At 40.4% G+C, this 18,409-nt stretch overlaps 1 protein-coding gene across 10 annotated transcripts in view; it reads left to right on the forward strand.

Moving 5' to 3' along the window:
- Positions 1–27: 27 nt before the first annotated feature.
- BORCS5 (BLOC-1 related complex subunit 5) overlaps positions 28–18,409 on the forward strand; it is a 78,799-nt gene continuing 60,417 nt past the window's right edge. For 3 of the 10 annotated variants that reach the window (XR_015743783.1, XR_015743784.1, XR_015743782.1), the window contains exons 1-2: positions 28–160; positions 1,569–1,712. Coding sequence is in view for 2 of the 10 variants with exons in the window: in XM_087934228.1 (XP_087790354.1) it covers positions 106–160; positions 1,569–1,712 (199 nt within the window). In the remaining 8 variants the exon portion in view is untranslated. Of the gene's footprint in view, positions 467–1,568; positions 1,713–18,409 lie in introns of all 10 variants that reach the window. The other 7 variants (XR_015743787.1, XR_015743788.1, XR_015743786.1 and 4 more) reach the window with 4 other exon arrangements.

The raw sequence follows: 18,409 nt of genomic DNA on the forward strand, positions 1-18,409 counted from the left end.
CGTGGTTAGAACTCTCAGGGAAGAACTCTTTCCGGCCGGCCCCGCGCGCGCAGATGCCTTGGTGTCGCGGGGGGATGACGTAGCGGCCCCCGCCGTTGCCTGGTGATGGGGTCCGAGCAGAGCGCCGAGGCTGAGGGCCGCCCTCACGACCCTGCGACAGGTGGGCGCTCCTGAGAGGGACGGATGAGCCCTCCGAAGCCTGGATATCGAGTGGGGAGGGGTGGGGGGGGGGGAGCGCGGGCGAGCGGCGGCATCCGCGTAGCTTCGCCTCCCTGCTTTTCCCCTCGTTGTAGTCCGAAGCGCTCCCTGCCCGCGACGGGGCGTTCCCGGCTGCTCACCAGCGGCCCCAAACCCTCGTTGTGCTGAAGAGCTGCGGGTAGAGAGGGGCTGGATGCCAATCGTCCCTTGGAAGCTAGAAAGCGGGGTAGACTGCAGCTGGGTTGTTCAGTCTCGGCAGCTTTCCGAGGTATGTCCCAAAGGTACTTTTTTTTTTCTTCAAGAGGCAACTGGACTTTCTGGGGTTTTTTGTTTTTTTGAAGACGTTTCGCTTCTCACCCAAGAAGCTTCTTCAGTTCTGACTGGATGGTGGAGGAAGGATTTATACTCCTTGCAGACAGCTGGTCATTTGCATCCTTTTAGAGAGTCACTTGGAGGTTTATCCGTATCCTCAGGGTCACCTGAGTGGTGCAAATGGGTGGAGAGCCTTCTTGAAACTGTTGAAAGGACCATCATCTCTCTCCACTCTACAACCCAGTCCTTTCAACAGTTCCAAGAAGGCTCTCCACACCCATTTGCACCACTCAGGTGACCCTGAGGACACAGATAACCTCCAGGTGGCCTCAAGGATTCTCTAAAAAGAATGCAAATGACCAGCTGCCTCTGCAAGGAGTATAAATCCTTCCATTTCCCCACCATCCAGTCAGAGCTGAAGAAGCTTCTTGGATGAGAAGCGAAATGTCTTTAAAGAAAAACAAAACCCCAGAAAGTCCAGTTGCTTCTTTGGGGGGGGGAAAAAGGCACTTTTGGGACAACCATGAACTGAATGATTGAGAATTTCCATAGACTTTCAGAGGTGTGGACTTCAACTCCCAGAATTCCCTAGCCAGCCATACTAGGAAATTCTAGAATTGAAATGAGAAATGTGTATTACCAGTGAATTATTTTATGCACAGGCATCATTTTGACCCATGGCTGTTTATGCTTTGCCATAGATAGACAGATAGTTAGTTAGATAGATAGATAGATAGATAGATAGATAGATGATAGATAGATAGATAGATAGATAGATAGATAGATAGATAGATAGATAGATAGATAGATAGATAGATAGATAGATAGATGAGATAAAAAGAAAAAGAAAGAAAGAAAGATCTACTTTAGGTTTGGAAGCTAGTGAGAAATAATTCATGCTTTCTCAGCCCCAGGAAGGGCAAACCAATTCTGAAAAACCTTCCCATGAAAACTGCAAATATTAATCCAGGTACTTGCCAAGAGTCAACATTGACTCAGACATCAAAAAGAGATGAGAAGCAATGATGACGGTTTTGGTTTTGTGTCCTTTTTTTCAGCATCTCCTTCACCAGCCAAGCAACGAGCTAAAATGGATGATATTGTGGTGGTGGCCCAAGGGACTCAGGCATCACGGAATGTCAGCAGTGACCCAGATGTCATAAAACTACAAGAAATCCCCACTTTCCAACCTCTGTTGAAAGGTAAAAATATCCAAAGTCCACATAAGTTGGATAATGGTTTCCCCTTCCCCCAACACTGTTGATTCCTTGTGTTTCATAACATTCCTATTTTTCCTCTTATTTAGTCTCCTTTGTTTTGGGCTGTTAAGTTTTGAAAGCACTAAAAAGGAAATGAGCAAAATCAGTAATGGCTTCTCCTCTTCCTGTTCCTCATACAGTCCTTCAACTATTTTGTAATTGAAGTTATAATATTGTTGGCTTTAAGACTTTTGTTCACCAGAACAAAAAATATGTTTGAAAAATTGCCATCAAATTTTATGTTTGTGTAGACTTGAATGTGGGGCAGTCCTTTCTGTGTAGCCCTCTGCCACTTTTTCCATGTAATGTGATGCTGGGGGAAGTATTGCCTAAGGCTACTAAAGTTCTCTCTCCTCCCCAAGTGGGATGTGGTGGCTCAGTGCTTAAATTGCTGACTCTTAGACAGCTTGGCAGTTCTAGACCTGAATGCCACATGACAGAGTTACTGTCACTTGGCCCAGCTCCTCTCTGCCAACCTAGTAGTTCGAAAGCATGCAAAGGCAAGTATAGAAGCATGCCAGAAGGTAACTGCTCTGTGCTTTGCTGTAGGCTCTGTGCTGCAGCATGATGTCATGCTGGTCACATGACCACGGTAATGTCTCAATGCTGTCTTTGTCTTAAGAAACAGAGATGAACGCTGCCCCCTAAAGTGGGTCACAATTAGCAAGGTAAAACCTGTGGGGATGCTTTTGCCTTATGTTCTTCCCAACATCATTAATAACTTTAAATGTTACTCTTGTGACAGATGGCGTGAAGAAACTAGTTACAGTACTGAAAGGTATTCTGGTTTTGCAGTCTTTTTTTGTAGTGTGTGGCTACCTTGTTATAGTTCAAGGTAAAGTTTTTTACACGACAGGAAAACTATCTTTCCATCAAAATTGCCCAGAGTTGATGTATCAGTGAGATGTGCAGCACAGACATTTAATACATAAATAAATAAAGGTACTTCTAGGGGGAAGGCTGCCTAAAACAGTTTTTCCAGGTGCCTTGTTAACATGTATTGTCTTAAGCTCATTGCCAGCTTTATTTTTCATGCTGCTACTATTACAAATAAAGTTAACATTTGAATCCAGTGTGGTCCTGTTTATACTTTAAAGTTTTGAATAAAGACAATTGCTTGACAACCTGATATAGAAAAGTTTGAATAAATATTTTTTGGGACTTAAGTCTTTGGCAGTGATTGGTTGAACTGCCTAAAGGTGGAAAGTGGGGGCAGGGAACAGTTCTCAGTAGCTGTTTTTGGTTGAGCTGTTTTTTAAGTACATGATGCTTTATATGTAGCACCCAGTGCCACCCTTTGAAACAAATGCTACTTTTTCTGAGAATATGTTACAGCTGCAGAATACCAGGAATGGTTGCAAGTTTCTTAAAGGATTGAAGTCTGATGCTGTGTGAGGGATCCCTCATTTATACCCAAAAGGTCAGGTTTCCCATTGTTATGCTGGTGAGGTAGAGCCAGGAGTTGAGGTTCACACGCTATGAAACAGAGCTTCTCTGACCAGACATGATCTGCACTAAATAGGAGCCTCCTAACTTCTAGACTGAAAAGGGGATAGCTAAATTTTGGTCAACTTGAAAAAGCAGCAGGAAAAGATCTAAAATTAAAATAGAAATAGCACTTAGACCTCACAGCCCTCTCTAAAAAGTTGACAGAGTCAGCCTATTGCCCCCAACAATCTGGGTCCTCATTTTACCCACCTTGGAAGGAGGGAAGGCTGAATCAACCTTGAGCCTGGCGAGATTTGAACTACCAAATTGCAGGCAGCCGGCAGGCAGCAGATGTAGCCTGCAGTACTACATTCTAAACACTGCACCACCACGGTTCAGATGAGAGAGCAAGATTTTCATTTGAGTTCTGTGTTCAGCCGTAGGTGCGTGTGTGACTGCTATCTCTTGTCTGCAGTGAAGTATCTGCCCTAGCTGAGCCGTGTCAGTGAACTTCTGTTACAAGCATATACGAATTTGACTATCGGTGAATTAGACATTTAATGATGTCCCTGCTGGTAAGGAAAGGACTATTAAATGCCCAAGTAATGAAATATGAAACTTGAACATTGACTCGAAACAAGAAGCCAGGCATTTAATACAGAGTCAGTATTCATATATCTGTCAAATTTATATGGCTTTATCAACATCCTGACATCAATATCAAGGAACGTGTTTCTGGAAGTTGGGTGAAATCCTTTTACTATTCAAGATTGATCCACGCATGGTGAATTCTGTTCTTCATTCAATGCTGTTGTTAAGCATCTGGGTACCTTTGTTTGATTGTAAAAAGTGAAATGTATCGGAGGCAAATATCCAGTGTTTTTTTTAAGAGCCAACTCTTTGTTGATCATAGTTAAGGTCAGTTGCAACTGAGTGAGGCATCTCAACATCATCTATCCACCCATTCACATGAGCCTTTGGTCAAGTAGTACTGTAGGCAAAACTGAAGTAGCCTAAACTGCACCAATGCCTGCTTTTGTTGTATGCCTATCCTGAGGAAGCCCTGTGACTCTTTCCTGTAGCAAATGATGAAGGGAAGATTAGCTTTTCATCCCCCAGGCCAGGTGTGTCAAACTCACGATCCGTGGGCCAGATGTGTCATGCGCTGGCCACACCCATCCCAGGTTTAGCAAAGGAGAGCAAAGTTGTGATATGTCATGTGACAACAATGTGTTGTGGTGAGTTTGACACCCCTGCCCTAGGCACCGGTTTCATCTTCCAAAGCTGCTGTTGGTTTTAGTGTTTCTCAAATGTTTCCATTACTGTTGGCAGAAGTCTCCCTCAAGAAGCTGATTTGAAGCAAATAATGACTTAACATTACCTTTACCTTGTGGGGTTCCACCCACCCTGATTATTATTTGGGTCACAGAAAACTTCATTTTGAGATATGGTCCCAAAGCAACATTTTAGTACTGTGAGTGGAAGAAGTAATTGGAGGTTCCAAATACTTATTAATATCTTTAAGGGGATGTGTTGCCTTCTGGGGTACCATTCTTATATTACTGATTTTTTTAAAAAAAATAAACAAATAGCTGTTTGCCAACTTTGGTAAAATACTTTTGACAAATATTGTAAAATATTTTGTACATAAAAATTCTAAATCCAACAGGTGGCACTGTTTCCCACCTCTCTGATGCATAGCAGTTCTGTTGGAGAACTTCAAAAATAAAAAACAACCCTACTATTTAAAGTGATCAGAAGTATTTGCTTAAGGCCTGGAAAAGATCCTCAGAGCCCACAGATGAATGGGAAGGAGCCAGATTTGTAACATGGAGGGTACATTCCCTTTTGTCCAAGTTAAAAATTGGCCTCATGGTCCTTTTAATGATGAGTGGAAATGAGGAAGCCATCATGGACTGGATTATTATATTCTGAAGTTCGAAAATATGTCAGAATGGTAAATGCTGTTTAACATTAGGTATGTTGGCACACACAAAAAATCCAAACTTCACATTATACTGTATATTAATGGGTTGAGAACAATCAAGGCCCGATTAGGAAAAGAATATTATCATCCTAGTGATGAGTCGATGAAATTATCAATCTAGCTAACATATTGGAAAAAAAACCCCATCCTGTAATCATCATTTATATGTTTGATTATTTTTTTAAAAAAACTTTTTTGCATTTTTCTAAGTAAAGGAGATTAATGGGCCCCTTTTAACCTCCATTTTACCACCTGTTCCAAAGATTGAAATTATATTTGCTGTTTTATAGACTTTAGGAATAAACCTTGATGTTAAATTACAATCTGGACTCAAGGTTTATTTTTTATTAACCACGTATGTTTACAGTTTTGTCTCTGTCCATCTCATTCTTGTCCTTTAAAAGCCAGCTCCAGCATCATGATCTGTTTTACATCCCCAGTAATGTAAAGAATGAAGTTCTGCTCTTTTTTTCAGGCTAGACAAGGCAACTCAAATTACTCAAGTCATGCAAGGTTGGGAGATAGTTTGATAGGAGGAAAGTGGAATTTTGGCACAGGGACCCCACTGGAGAGAGCGCAAGTATAAATTCGGAGCAGAACAGTCACAAGAATCCTGAGTGCTGTTTAAGGCAGTGTTTTTCAACCATGGCAACATTAAAATGTGTGGACTTCAGTGGAATTCTGGGAGCTGAAGTCTTCACATCTTAAAGTTGCCAAGATTGAGAAACCTTGGTTTAAGAAAACAGGATACCAGAATAGCAAGAGGTCTTTAGGGCAAGCTACATGCCCAGATTCAAGGGCAGTTCCACTCAAGGAGTTCATAAGAACGCTTTGGTTTTGAGACCTGAAGTCAGGATGAATTGCAATAGTGTTTCCCAACCTGGGTATAAGGTATGTGGACTTCACTTCCCATAATTCCACAACCAGCTTGAACATTGCTAAATTTTCTGGGAAGTGAATCCCATGCCTTTCCAAGTTTTTCAGGTTGAGAGACATCGAGCTACAAGAAAGGAATCCGGTTGCTCGTGGAGAATCAATCAAGATATAAGAAAGACTCTTTGTTACTAATTGATTAATGCTACTTATTGATGTAAAATCTATGCTTTTAGGGAGAAAATGCTGACAATAGGCATCACAGGGGATGTTCTGCAGGTACTCAGGTGATTGATAGGAGGGGAATTTTTTGAGATTGGATGGCTAAGGTGCCAACCTGAGGATCAAGTAGGGGTTTCCATGGCACCACTGATCCCCCACCCCTGAAAACCACTTCCTGTGGAGTGTTATGCTTTTATGTTCCAATAAATTGAGGTTGTGTTTGCTTCAATTGGATTATTGCCTCCACTGCTTTCCCCACAACTATATTCCTGCTTACAGTATTGGAGAGTGGTACAGTTTAACTTGGGACATAGTCAATTTTGAGAAAAAGTGGCCTTCAACAAGTTAGTGTGCTGAGGCTCTTGTTGGTTCATTGATTTGCTGTGATCGTTTCTCTCCCTTGGTTGTCATTGTCCCAGTTTAAAAAACTCTGGATAATCATTTAAATTGGGTCATATATTTTGGGTTTTGCTTTTTTGGCCTTGCTATTTTTTGCATCCATCATTGGGAAAAAGAGATCTCAGTATTCAGCTTGCACAGTATTTTGGGCTTTCTATTTTTACTTCAGATTATTATTTAATCATATTGTTACTCAGATTATTGGTGTGGTTGTCATAAAGGGAGTCTTTTAAAACCTTTTATAACAATCTGGATTTTTTTTTTTTTTGGTCTATAGCCATCAAAGATCACAAGAAAACAAGCAACTAGTGCAAACAGCAAAAGGCCGCCAATAACCTTGGGGCTTTGAAACTTTGCAAGTGTTTGTTAGAGTGAAATTCTCCTGTGTATCACCAAATAAGAATGAGCTGAGGTCACTCTTGGCAAGAGCAGGCCTGTTTTTTTCCACACAAACAACACAATATAAGAAGTGGCGTCAAGTAGGAGTAAGGAAGAAGTAAAAGGAAACTCGGGTTGAGTGAAGAGCAGTTTATAAATATATTTTACTTGTGTATGAATGTGTGTATATTATTGTGCGTGCATGTGTATGGCTGTGTGTGTGTGTGTGTGTGTGTGTGTATGTAGCCTTTTTTTTCTTTACAAACTTAGAGGAACGTAGTATAAAGATGCTTTTGATAGTCTCCGACATTTGCAGCAATGCTTGTCCTAGAGTTCCCTGTTTAAGGTTTCATAATTCTTTTTGGAAAGACTATGTCTCCTTGAGCAAGCCATAGTTTAAGCCTCCAGATTTCTGGCCGCTTTGCATTTGGTTTTGCAACCAACAATGATCCTTTTAAAGGTTAGGTGGCTGGCAGATAGATGGAATCCAATCCACAGTAGCTCTGGTCTGCCATAAGTATAGCCACAATTGTCTTTCTTCAGATTATCCATCACAGTTGTTTTCCTCTGCTCCAAATTGGACAAACACTATCCATGGAAACCGGGGTTTCTAGGTCTACCCATCACAAGAGTTATTTGCTTTGCTGGGAGTTTTGTTTGTTGTGATTATTTGATTGATAAAAGGCACTGCTGCAGTGTGTTTTTACTGTAGCACAGCAATGGCCCACCAGTGCTCTATTGGCATAGTTGAGGGACCTTAACGTACCATGATGTTTTCACACAGCCGTTCCCGTTTGTGGCTTGGCTTTACATATGTGTTTTTAGATAGCCGTTCTTTGTGTGAAGCTGAAGATGTTAAAAAAATATAGGTTGAAGTCCCAGAAATACACAGCTAATTTCATGCATGCTAAAGTGATTTGGAATTTCCATTCCTTCTACAGCATACTCATTAACCTCAAAAAAAACTGCATGTTTTTTTAAAGTTTCCATTAGCAATTTTTAATGGTGTACTGCAAAAAAGACTAATCAGTAATATCGTAAGCTTAGACAATTCTAAGATTATGTCTGGAGTAGCTCTCTGAATCCCTGCTGAGAATTACTAACGATTTTGCTTCTTTAAAAAGTATCTGCATTGAAGAGGTACCCCCACTAATGAATTGGGGTGGAATTTAAATCCTTAATGAGTTTTCATTTGATATCAAATCCAGATATATTGCTGTGAAGTATAGAAAGTAGCCTTATGCTGAATAGGTGCAGTGTTTCTCAACCTGGAGAACTTTCAGATGTGTGGATTTCAACTCCCAAAATTCTGGTATCAAATTATCAAACCACTGTTTGTAGAGCTGTCTGAATTGACCAGTATCTTCTACTTCACATTAAAACTTGAATAAAGCTTTCCCCACAAAAACTTGAATAAAAGGACATTTTAGAATAGACTAGACCATCAGTGCCCTGTTGACTCATCGTTTCAGACATACAGTAGTCCTTGACTTATGACCACAATTGAGCCCCAAAATTTCTGTTGCTAAGAGAGACATTTGTTAAATGAATTTTTCTCCATTTTATGACATTTCTTCTCTTAGTGGTTAAGTGAATCACAGCAGTTGATAAGATATAATCCAGTTGTAAAGTGAATCTGGCTTCCCTCCTGACCTGAAGGTTGCAAAAGGTCATTACATGACCCTGGGACACAGCAACCGTCATAAATACATGCCAGTTGCCAAGCATTTGAACTTTGATCATGTGACCATGGGGAATGCTGCATGGTCATAGATGTGAAAAATAGTAATAACTTTTTTCAGTGCCGTTGTAACTCTGAATGGTTAGTAAATGAACTGTTGTAAGTTGAGGACTTACCTGTATTCCCCTATCTAAATAGAGAAGCAGAATGGCCAAGGGCAGGCAAAAAAACAACAACAGTGGGAACAGGAACAACTTCTGACTTCTGTCCAGCTTCCGTTGAGTTTCCTTGTTCCTTTCCTCCCTATCTGGTAGGGAGCATTAGGGTAAGTTGCTACTTCTGGGTTGGAAAGAGCAAGAGATTGTGAGACTGGCTGGGAAACTGTCACGGAATGTTGAAAAAGAAGACCTGAGTGCCAGCAGTTCAACAGCAGCCAGTAAGCACTGAAGCAGCCATAGCTTCCCCAAATGGCATTCCTTCTGGAGTCATGGGTCCCTGGTTTTGGGACACATTCTGTAAGTTAGCCCATTTGAGGTGCCCTGGTTGAAAAATCCATTGCCCTGTGATGCCCTGATTCTTCTAGTCATGACAATGAGAGTTTTAGCAGTATAGAGATTATCAGGTGCCACAGCTCTTGCGTTAAGTTTAAGTTTCTGGGTAGCTGTGCCTTAATCTAAATCAGACTTTGGGGAAGCCGTGGTCCTCCAGATGTTATTAATATGTAATACCCAGTAGGGTGTGAAAATGTTTCCTTTGAACTACTTCAAGCATAAACCTTCTTTAAACTACAAAAATCCCAATTTCAAATACTAAACGGATTATTTGAGTGTGAAACAGATTGTTCTGATTATTTTAGAAATGATTTAAAGCAGCCGTGCAAGCTTAAAACACCCTGGTTAAAGTTCGAAAGAGTCAAAATACTCAAAGTTAGCCATTTTATGCAAGAAACGGGGAGTTTTGTTATATTTCCTGCTTGAAGTGGTTCAACACCAAATAGTTTACACTTAGCACCAAGCATCCATATCTCAATGTTCTTTTGCTATTTCAGCTCTTGGGATTTGAAGTTCAGAAAAATCTACAAAGCTGTAAGACTTGATTTCTCATTATTCCCTGATAGATCTCAAAATGACTCGTTCCAGCCAGTAAATCTGAATCCAAAATAAAGATACATTTTGCATGCATGTATTATTGTTTCTGATGTTCTTTCAAACCCCCAAAGGGATATATCCAAACAAAATATTAGGGATTAGGATAGAAACAGTGGATGAAAAAAGATTTCCTCTAAGCACAAACCAGAAAGAGATAAAAAGTTCTAAATAATATCCGAGAATGAACAGTTTCTTGGGCTGCTTAAGAGAAGGATTTAAATGAGAAACTGTCACAATGAATAATACTCTGGAAAGAACTGAAGAAGCTTCTTGGATGAGAAGCGAAATGTGTTTAAGGAAAAACAAAAGAAGTCCAGTTGCTTTTTGAAAAAATACCTTTGAGACAACCATGACTTGGATGACTGAGAATTTCCACAGACAATATTCTGGAAAAGTTGATCTGCATTCATTGTACAGACAATTTTAAAGAAATTGAAGCCAGAACCTTTTTTATGATTAATGGATAAATAGCTGGAAAAAAAAGCCATGGAAGATTATTTAAATCTAAATAAAAAGCTACATTTATTGTATGCATAGAAATGGAAATGTTTGACACTACATATGGTACTATGGAAGAATGGTTGGTAAAGTTGAAGTTAACCAATTTTGAGGACATGAATAATTTTCTCTTTGATTAGAGAAAAGACATTATCTACATTCATTACTGACTAGAAGCCTCTTATGGATGTTTTGCATAAAAATGAAAAAAAAAATGAACTTGTGACATGTGGTTTTCATTATTAGACAGGACAGATTATAGAAAGAAGAGTAATATATAACTTTAGAGAGGTCAAATATATTTGTCTATTGTGAAGAGTATCACAGTATAAAGAAGCCACTTTATAGTTTTTTCTTTCCTTTTTTTCTATTTTTCTTTTACTTTTTTTTCTCACACTTTTTCTTTTTTATATATATGTATATATTTCTTTTTACTTTTCCTTCCTTACTGTCTGTAATATTCATTTGTGTAACCTTTTACCTTTTTGTTTAAAATTTTTAATAAAAGTTATATGGGGAAAAAGTGTTTTAGCATTTAGATAATGATATGTTTATGTTGTTTTGGCTAACTTACCAAATTCACATTATATCATCTTTGACCCTGTGATCATCTTGAAATTTTATTTATTTACATTTACAATATTTATAACCCACTCCAAACAGACCCAAACAGATAATTAACTCTTGTATCTGTTGTTCCACAATTCCTTCTGAGTGCCTATTCCTCAGTCATACCAAATACCTACAGATATGAATGATTTCATCCCTTTGTTACTTTTAGAGAGGCCTGCATTTTCTTTTATTGTATGTCATCCATACAAATGTTTATTTTCATATGCTTCTGACTCATTCCAAATAGTACATGTTCATCTCCTTTAAATGTAATCAAAAAACCCTTTTCTGTTAAATACCTCACTGACAAAAAATTCTCTTTCTAAATATGGAATATTGCCCAGTGTGTTTTGAATGCCCCAGTTTTTATTACTGCATTTAAAATTACTTTGTCCATTTTATTTTAGCTTTAATATTGCTGATAATGTGATATTAAACACCATGCAATTGGAAGAAATAACAAAGGCTAAATTTACCCTTTCCCCTTCATCAAACGGTGTTTTAACCCCACCAAATTCACAAAGGTGGCGTAGACACTCTAGAACACTACCCCAAGAAACTCTGGCTGCATGTGCCTTTATGTGAAAGTCAGCTGTAAGGACAAGCAGAAACTGCTTATGGTGAACAGCCTCTGATAGCTCCTGAAGACCAATGTTGACATTCTTGAGGCTTTTGATCTTGGATAATTTCAATTCACATACCCCAAGGGACATCCAGATTACCTTGTGGGTTCACAGCCTCTATGTTAAGCCTGGAGTTATGGCAAAAAAACCACAGTCCCAGAACAGGTGGTCCTCAACTTATGATCACAGTTGAGCCCAAAATTTCAGTTGGAAAGTGGAGGCATTCGTTAAGTGAGTTTTGATCAGTTTTATGACCTTTCTTGCCACAGTTGTTAAGTGAATTACTGCAGCTGTTAGTAGCAAGACACTTTTTTTCAGAACCATTGTACCTTTGAATGGTCACTAAATGAACTATTGTAAGTAGAGGACTACCAGACTCTTCATTTGTGTTGGGATTTGGCCTTTATTTTGGAGTGGATGAGATGCTGTATGAATATGGAGGACATCCTTTGCCTAGCCAGATCACTTTGTTGCTAAGATGCTTATAACAGATGTTCCAAAACTCTCTATGGGAGGTTGGACTCATAGGTTGGTCCATCTCAGAGAACTTAGGGGAGATAAGGCTTCTAACAATATATGGCCTTGCATTTCCTAAGAAGTGACTCACTGCAGCTAAGTGTATACTGGGAAAATGTATTTTGAAATAATGAAGTAGCTTTGTTTTGAGCCAAACTGCTTAGGTTGGTCACAGTTTTGCAAGGTGTAACTGATGTAATTGTTTGCATGTACCATAAACTTGGCTGTGTAGCAAAATTGTTTTTCTATTTTAAATATTATCAGCTTCCTTCCAAAGAACCTGTCCCCCAAAAGTAATATGATCATTTAGTTATACTATCACTCTTGTCAAATTGTGTAAAGAATGAAGGTCTTCATTTTAATCAGTATTTATGAAAGCCTTGAACGTCAGTGGCATTGGTTATTTTTTAAAGCTCTTCTGATTTGCTTTGATTTCAAAAGGAAAAAAATAGAAAACGAAGGAAGCATTCCGAATCCCTCCTTCCTGGTTTATTCTTTCATTTATCAGTGAGCAAGGGTTGCTCATTGGGTACCATTCACAAAGTGAGATGATATTTCCTTGTCAGGCTGGTCTTTCTGGTTTGCTGTGTCACCAGGATTAAATCAAAGTGACTGCCTGAGACTAATCACACCAGTATTTGACCGCCTTGAACACAATTCTGGCTGCCATTTTCCAACCTGACTCGAAAATGTTCTTTAAAAAAGACAGGGCTATTTAAACATTATTTTGACTGAATAATTTTCACTACCTCCTTACAAAGTTTGGAAAAGATGATGCAGCTTAGTTTTTAACATTATGTACAAATAAATACGTAGAACATTGGAGCACCTGGATGTAAGAATTGCAGAGAGAACCCATGGCAACTTCTAAGATGGGTGGGCTTCGATTCCCCGAATGCTGGCTGCGGAATTCTGGGAGTTGAAGTTCACCCATTTTAAAATTGCTAAAGTTGAGAACGACTGGCCCAGGATATTGTATGAAGTGAGGGATGTGTGTTTTACATTAAAAAAAAAACAACCCTTTACAGTACTGTTATTCATTGAAGACCTGGCCATTCGACTTAATTGTCACACAGGGAGCAAGTCTTTAATTTATGACAATCTTATTTTTTGTCTGGGTTGTTTACAGAGGGACTGGTTCACCCAGATATCTGGAACATCCTCACAGTATCATCATTGTACTTGCACATTTTAATTTGGAAGGCATTTGGCTACCCTTCCTCCACCCATCCCCCCACTAGTTTGGAGGTAGAGGAAGTAAATGTTACAGGGAAGTTTCAGGGACATTTCAGATTCAAGTTTGAAGCTGCTGATAAGGCAGCCTATAGTTAGAGGCATAAACAGCCAAGCGAAGGAAGTAGCCTGAGATAATTGGGTGTTCCTGCTCTGTCCCACTTAAGCACATCAATAATATTACTTTTATGCTTGGTTAACGTAGATGAGAAGAATATGAAAAGCCGTTCAACTCCAGTCGTGTCTTGACAGGAAATAATGAACGGATATGGCAGCTAAGAATGCAAGAGATTTTCTGCTCATCCAAATAAATGGTATTTTAATCAGAACTGAAGTCTGAATCCACTCTGGTGTCCTTGATCTTGGAGATCACTCCTAAGTTCCTAACATACCCACCTGTGTGAGCAGAATTAAATAGCTGTTTTGCCTGAATGAGCAATGGTTATGAAGTTAAATTGCCCTTGTACAGATTTGCAGTAATTTAATTGGTTTAATTTTTATAGCTGCCTTTGTCAAGCAAATGACTCTGGGCAACGAGGTATTGTAGTCCACTCTATGACCAGAGTGGATTTTTCAAAATACTGGTAAGTCTTGACTTAATGACTGAAATTGAGCCCCCAATTTTGTTGTTAAGTGAGACATTTGTAAAGTGAGTTAAAGGAGTTTTATTACTTTTTTGCCACAGTTGTTAAGTGAATCACTGCAATTGATAAGTTATTAACATGGTTGTTAAATGAATCTGGTTTTCTCATTGATTTTGCTTGTCAGAAGGTTGCAAAAGGTGACTTTTAGACACTGCAGTGGTCATAAGTATGAGTCAGTTGCCAAGCGTCTGAATTTTGATCACATGACCTTGGGGATGAAGCAATAGTTGTAAGTGTGAGAACAGGTCATAAGTCCTTTTTTTCAGTGCCGTTGTAACTTTGAATGGTCACTAAATGAACCGTTGCAACTCAAGCTCTACTAGTACATCGGCAGGACTAAATTACGGTGGGGGGTTTTTTTGGCCACTTTTTTTCAAATTTCTATGCTGCCAGAATCCATATAGACTCTCAGCAGTATCTTTCGCATTTTGGCATTAACATTCCAGAAATGGATTGCTCATTTATTCAGAAGATGGATGGAACGACTTTTCAGTCCGTTGTGAGATCCTAAGAATGAAAGTTGCTGGAGCTTCAATCAACCAGAACCAAGCTAAGTGAGAGGACAGCAAGCACATGTGCAACTGGTGCCAATTTCCACTGAATATAAAGTGGGAAGAAAAATGTAAAGGCAGCTTGGGTAGGCAGGAGCTGCCCTTTAAAAGACTCTTGCTAAATTGAATTCTTTATGGTCATTGTATATACACAGTATACATACAACGAAATTCACATAACACCCAGAGACCAGGCTCAACATGCACACACACACACACACAGGACAACCCCCAAACACCTCCCCACCTGCCAAAATTCCCTGCCCCCTAAAAACACACAAGCACCCACCACAACAGACCAAGTAATATTGTCCAACAGCTCACTGATGGTGATCCTTAAGTTCACTGTTAAGTGCAATTATAGCTCCGGGATAAAAACTGTTCAGAAAACGCGAGGTCTGAGTTTTAACTGTTCTGTATTTTCTCCCAGAAGGCAACAGTTCACAAAGATTGTAAGCAGGATGGGAAGAGTCTCTGAGAATGTTGTGAAACTGCCTCAAACAGCGAGTTGCGAAGATGCCATCCAGGGCTGCTAGCTGGAGCCCAATTGTCGGGCTTTGAGTTCACTCGGAGCCCGTCAACTCCGAATATGACTCGCAGCAAATCAGCTGGCCATGTCACCTTATCTCTGCTGCTGCCGGATCTGTATTTCTGCTTGTGTGCTGGCCGATGGCTTTGGAATGACTCAGCAGAGCTGAGGATGGATTCTGCAACAACTGCGGGGATGGAGGATGGATTCTGAAGCAACTGCAGGGCTGCTGGATAGATTCTGAAACAACTGCGGGGCTGCTGGAAATGGCTCTTTTCATGTTTTGATGTGGTGCGTATTGTTAAAGGGGGGTGGGGCACATATAGGTGGGAATTAAGCCTTAGGTTAAAACATGGTGAAGGTGGCACCAGGTGGGGATCAGTTAGTGAGGGTCAGAATAGGGTAGGGATGTAGACATAGGGGATAATTTATTTAGGGGTAATGGGCTAGGCACGGCCAGAATTAGAACTGCGTGTAGGCCTGGGTGTGGTGGAGTGTTGTGGCTCCGGGCTTGGATTCAGCTCCTGTGACTGATATGAGTTCAAGTGAGGAGGACATGGCAGAAAAATATGAGCCGGCATGGCTCAGTGATTGGACTAGTAACCAGGATGAGGAGATGGACGTGACAAAGGAAGACAGACCTGATGTATTAGAATTGTCCGGACCTTTGACCTCCTCTGGTTCCTTATCTGATCAACAGCCGGGAATGGCTGACAGGGAAGTTTTGAGAGAGTCTTTTAGTGGAGATGAGAACTTGGAAAATTTGTGGTTAAATGTAAGGAACAGAAGATGTTTGAGAAGGCAAACTCAGCTGGAACGAAGGAGGAGGGCGAGTCAGTAAATTAGCACGTTGCCTCAATGAGTATAAAAGGACACAGCTGGGCTGGTAAAATTTGCCAGGAACAAAATGACTATTTGAGTGAGGACGTTACAGCAAGAAGCTCTGAGGCTGAGGATTTATTGCCAGGACTGGTTTGCCGGACAGAGTAAAGATTTATGCTGTGGTTTCTGCCAGCCGTTATCTTGTAAGACTTCTTTCTGTTTGATTTAATTTTGAAATGGCTGCTTTCTGTTTTGTCCGTTTGAATTTTGAAGGGGAGTCATAACAGTGGAGCGTGTCTCATGATAATGGTAATAAAAGGAAAGGGAGCAAACTCAAACCCAACTCTAACCTTGCCTGGCTTTTAGCCTTTCTTGTCAGAGAAGGGTGTTTGTTGTTGGCTGAGCTAATGAATAAACCACCATTGCACTACAAAGGAGCTGGAGTTTGTATCCATTTCAGGACAAATCTTCGATACTCGAGGACTGGCTGAGACCAATGATATTCTGGGCAGTTTTAATGCTAAAGAGTGAATGGGATCCAACAGATCCCAGCTGTCATCTTGCATAGCTGAGCTCTTCTTAAATCAGGGCCAAGAAAGATCTTCGCCTGTGTTCCCTGGAGCTCCCAACATACAACTTGGTCTTCCCCAGCTTATTCTTTCAACAGTTTATTAGAATGCACATATAGTACTTACAGCCATTCAAAGTTACAAAGGCACTGAAAAAAAAGTGAATTAGCGCCATTTCTTCCACCGTTGCAGCATCCCCACAGTCACATGATCAAAATCCAGATGCTTGGCAACTGACTCATACTTACGACAGTTTCAGTGTCATCTTTGGTGATCTTCTGACAAGCAAAGTCAACACGAGGAGGCCAGGTTCACTTAAAAACCGTGTCACTAACTTAACCAAAACGTCTCACTGAGCAGTATACATTTTGGGCTCAATTGTGGCCGTAACTCGGGGACCTCCTGTCTACTGTTTGAAGTAGCCCCCTAATTCTAAGAATGTAGGGGTGAGGTTTGGGGTTTTTTTGTTTTTGAAAAATAGGAAAGCACTGTGCCGTATTCTGATGTTCTCGAAATAAGTTGTATTGAAGGTGGCACCTCTCTGCTTGCTTGCTTTAATCTAGCCTAAATAACAGATAATCAGAGTTGGAAGGGACCTTGTAGGTCATCTAGTCCAACCCCTCTGCCCAAGCGGGAGACCCTACACCATTTCAGGACAAATAGCAGTCTAATCTCTTCTTGAAAGTCTCAAGTGATGGTGCTCCCACAACTTCCGAGGGCAACTTCTGTTCCATTGGCTGGTGGTTCTCACTGTCAGAAAGTTTCTCCTTATTTCCAGGTTAAATCTCTCCTCGATCAGTTTCCATCCAAATATACCGCAAGGAATAATGATTCCTTGTCATGTTTATTGCTTGTCCAATCACCGTGAGGCCTGATCGTTCCATTCTTGTTTTTATCTTTTGGAGTAAGAGCCCGATAGTGTAGAATCAAGTTTTAATGGAATCTGTATTATGTATTCTGTATGCATTTGGTAATGGTTTAATGTGGAAGAAGACAGAAATAGCTTTCCATCTTGGCTGCTCCTGTTCTTGTTGCTTGTTTTGTGCTGCCCAGGATGCTACTTATTCTACATTTTTTTTCAATGATTTTTGTTCATTTGAAGTGACTTATTTTTTCCCCCAAAGCTGCTTTGAGGCTTGGCTTTTGGGTAGAAAAACAGGCTATATATTTTCACATAATCAGACAAGTCTGACAACGTCCTGTCAGCGGAGGCGAGTGGAAAACGTGATAGAGTAGTCTTTGTCTGCTATTGTCTGTAAGTCTTATGACCAGGTAATTGCTCAGAGCAGATGCTAGACATGCCAGTTTTTCTTCTCAGCAGAAGCTACTGATAGTGCCACATTGTAAAAAGTAGTATTTGTTATTGAAGGGCTTCTCTGCATTTTATAGCTTTTAATTTCCTGATACATTTGCAGGGGAATAAAACAGTAGCTCCATGTCTGCACAGGGTAGCATCAAAGCATTCTGAAGATTTAGATCAGGGGTCGCCAACCTTTTGGACCTCAGGGACCACCACACTCATAATTTTGGGACCAGAGCCCCTGGGAAAATCCTCCCAAAAGGCTGAAGGAAAATTCTCCACCTCGTTTTCCTACTGATCGATCATTCTTTATTTGGGATTGCAGGATACCATCTCCAGCTCTGTTCTCAGAGGCAGGGAGGGAGGGAGACTGACTGACTGACTGACTTACTTACTTTTGGCTTCATGCAAGGAAAGCAGCAGAAGTCTTTCTTCCTCTCCCCCAAATTCCACCAGAAATGCTAGACTTGTTGCACTGGCACAGCGTCTTGGAGCAGGTTGCCTTACCATTTATTTCCCAAAGACTCATTTCTGGAGGAGTTTGGGGGAAAGAAAGAAAGACTTTTGCTGTTTTCCTTGCATGCAGCCAAAAGCAGAAGAAGAAAGAAGCCGAAAGAAGCAGCCCGG

Source organism: Pseudonaja textilis, chromosome 5 (genome assembly GCF_049901715.1).
Source record: "Pseudonaja textilis isolate UNSWEBS1 chromosome 5, rPseTex1.2, whole genome shotgun sequence".
NCBI classification, from domain to species: Eukaryota; Metazoa; Chordata; class Lepidosauria; order Squamata; family Elapidae; genus Pseudonaja; species Pseudonaja textilis.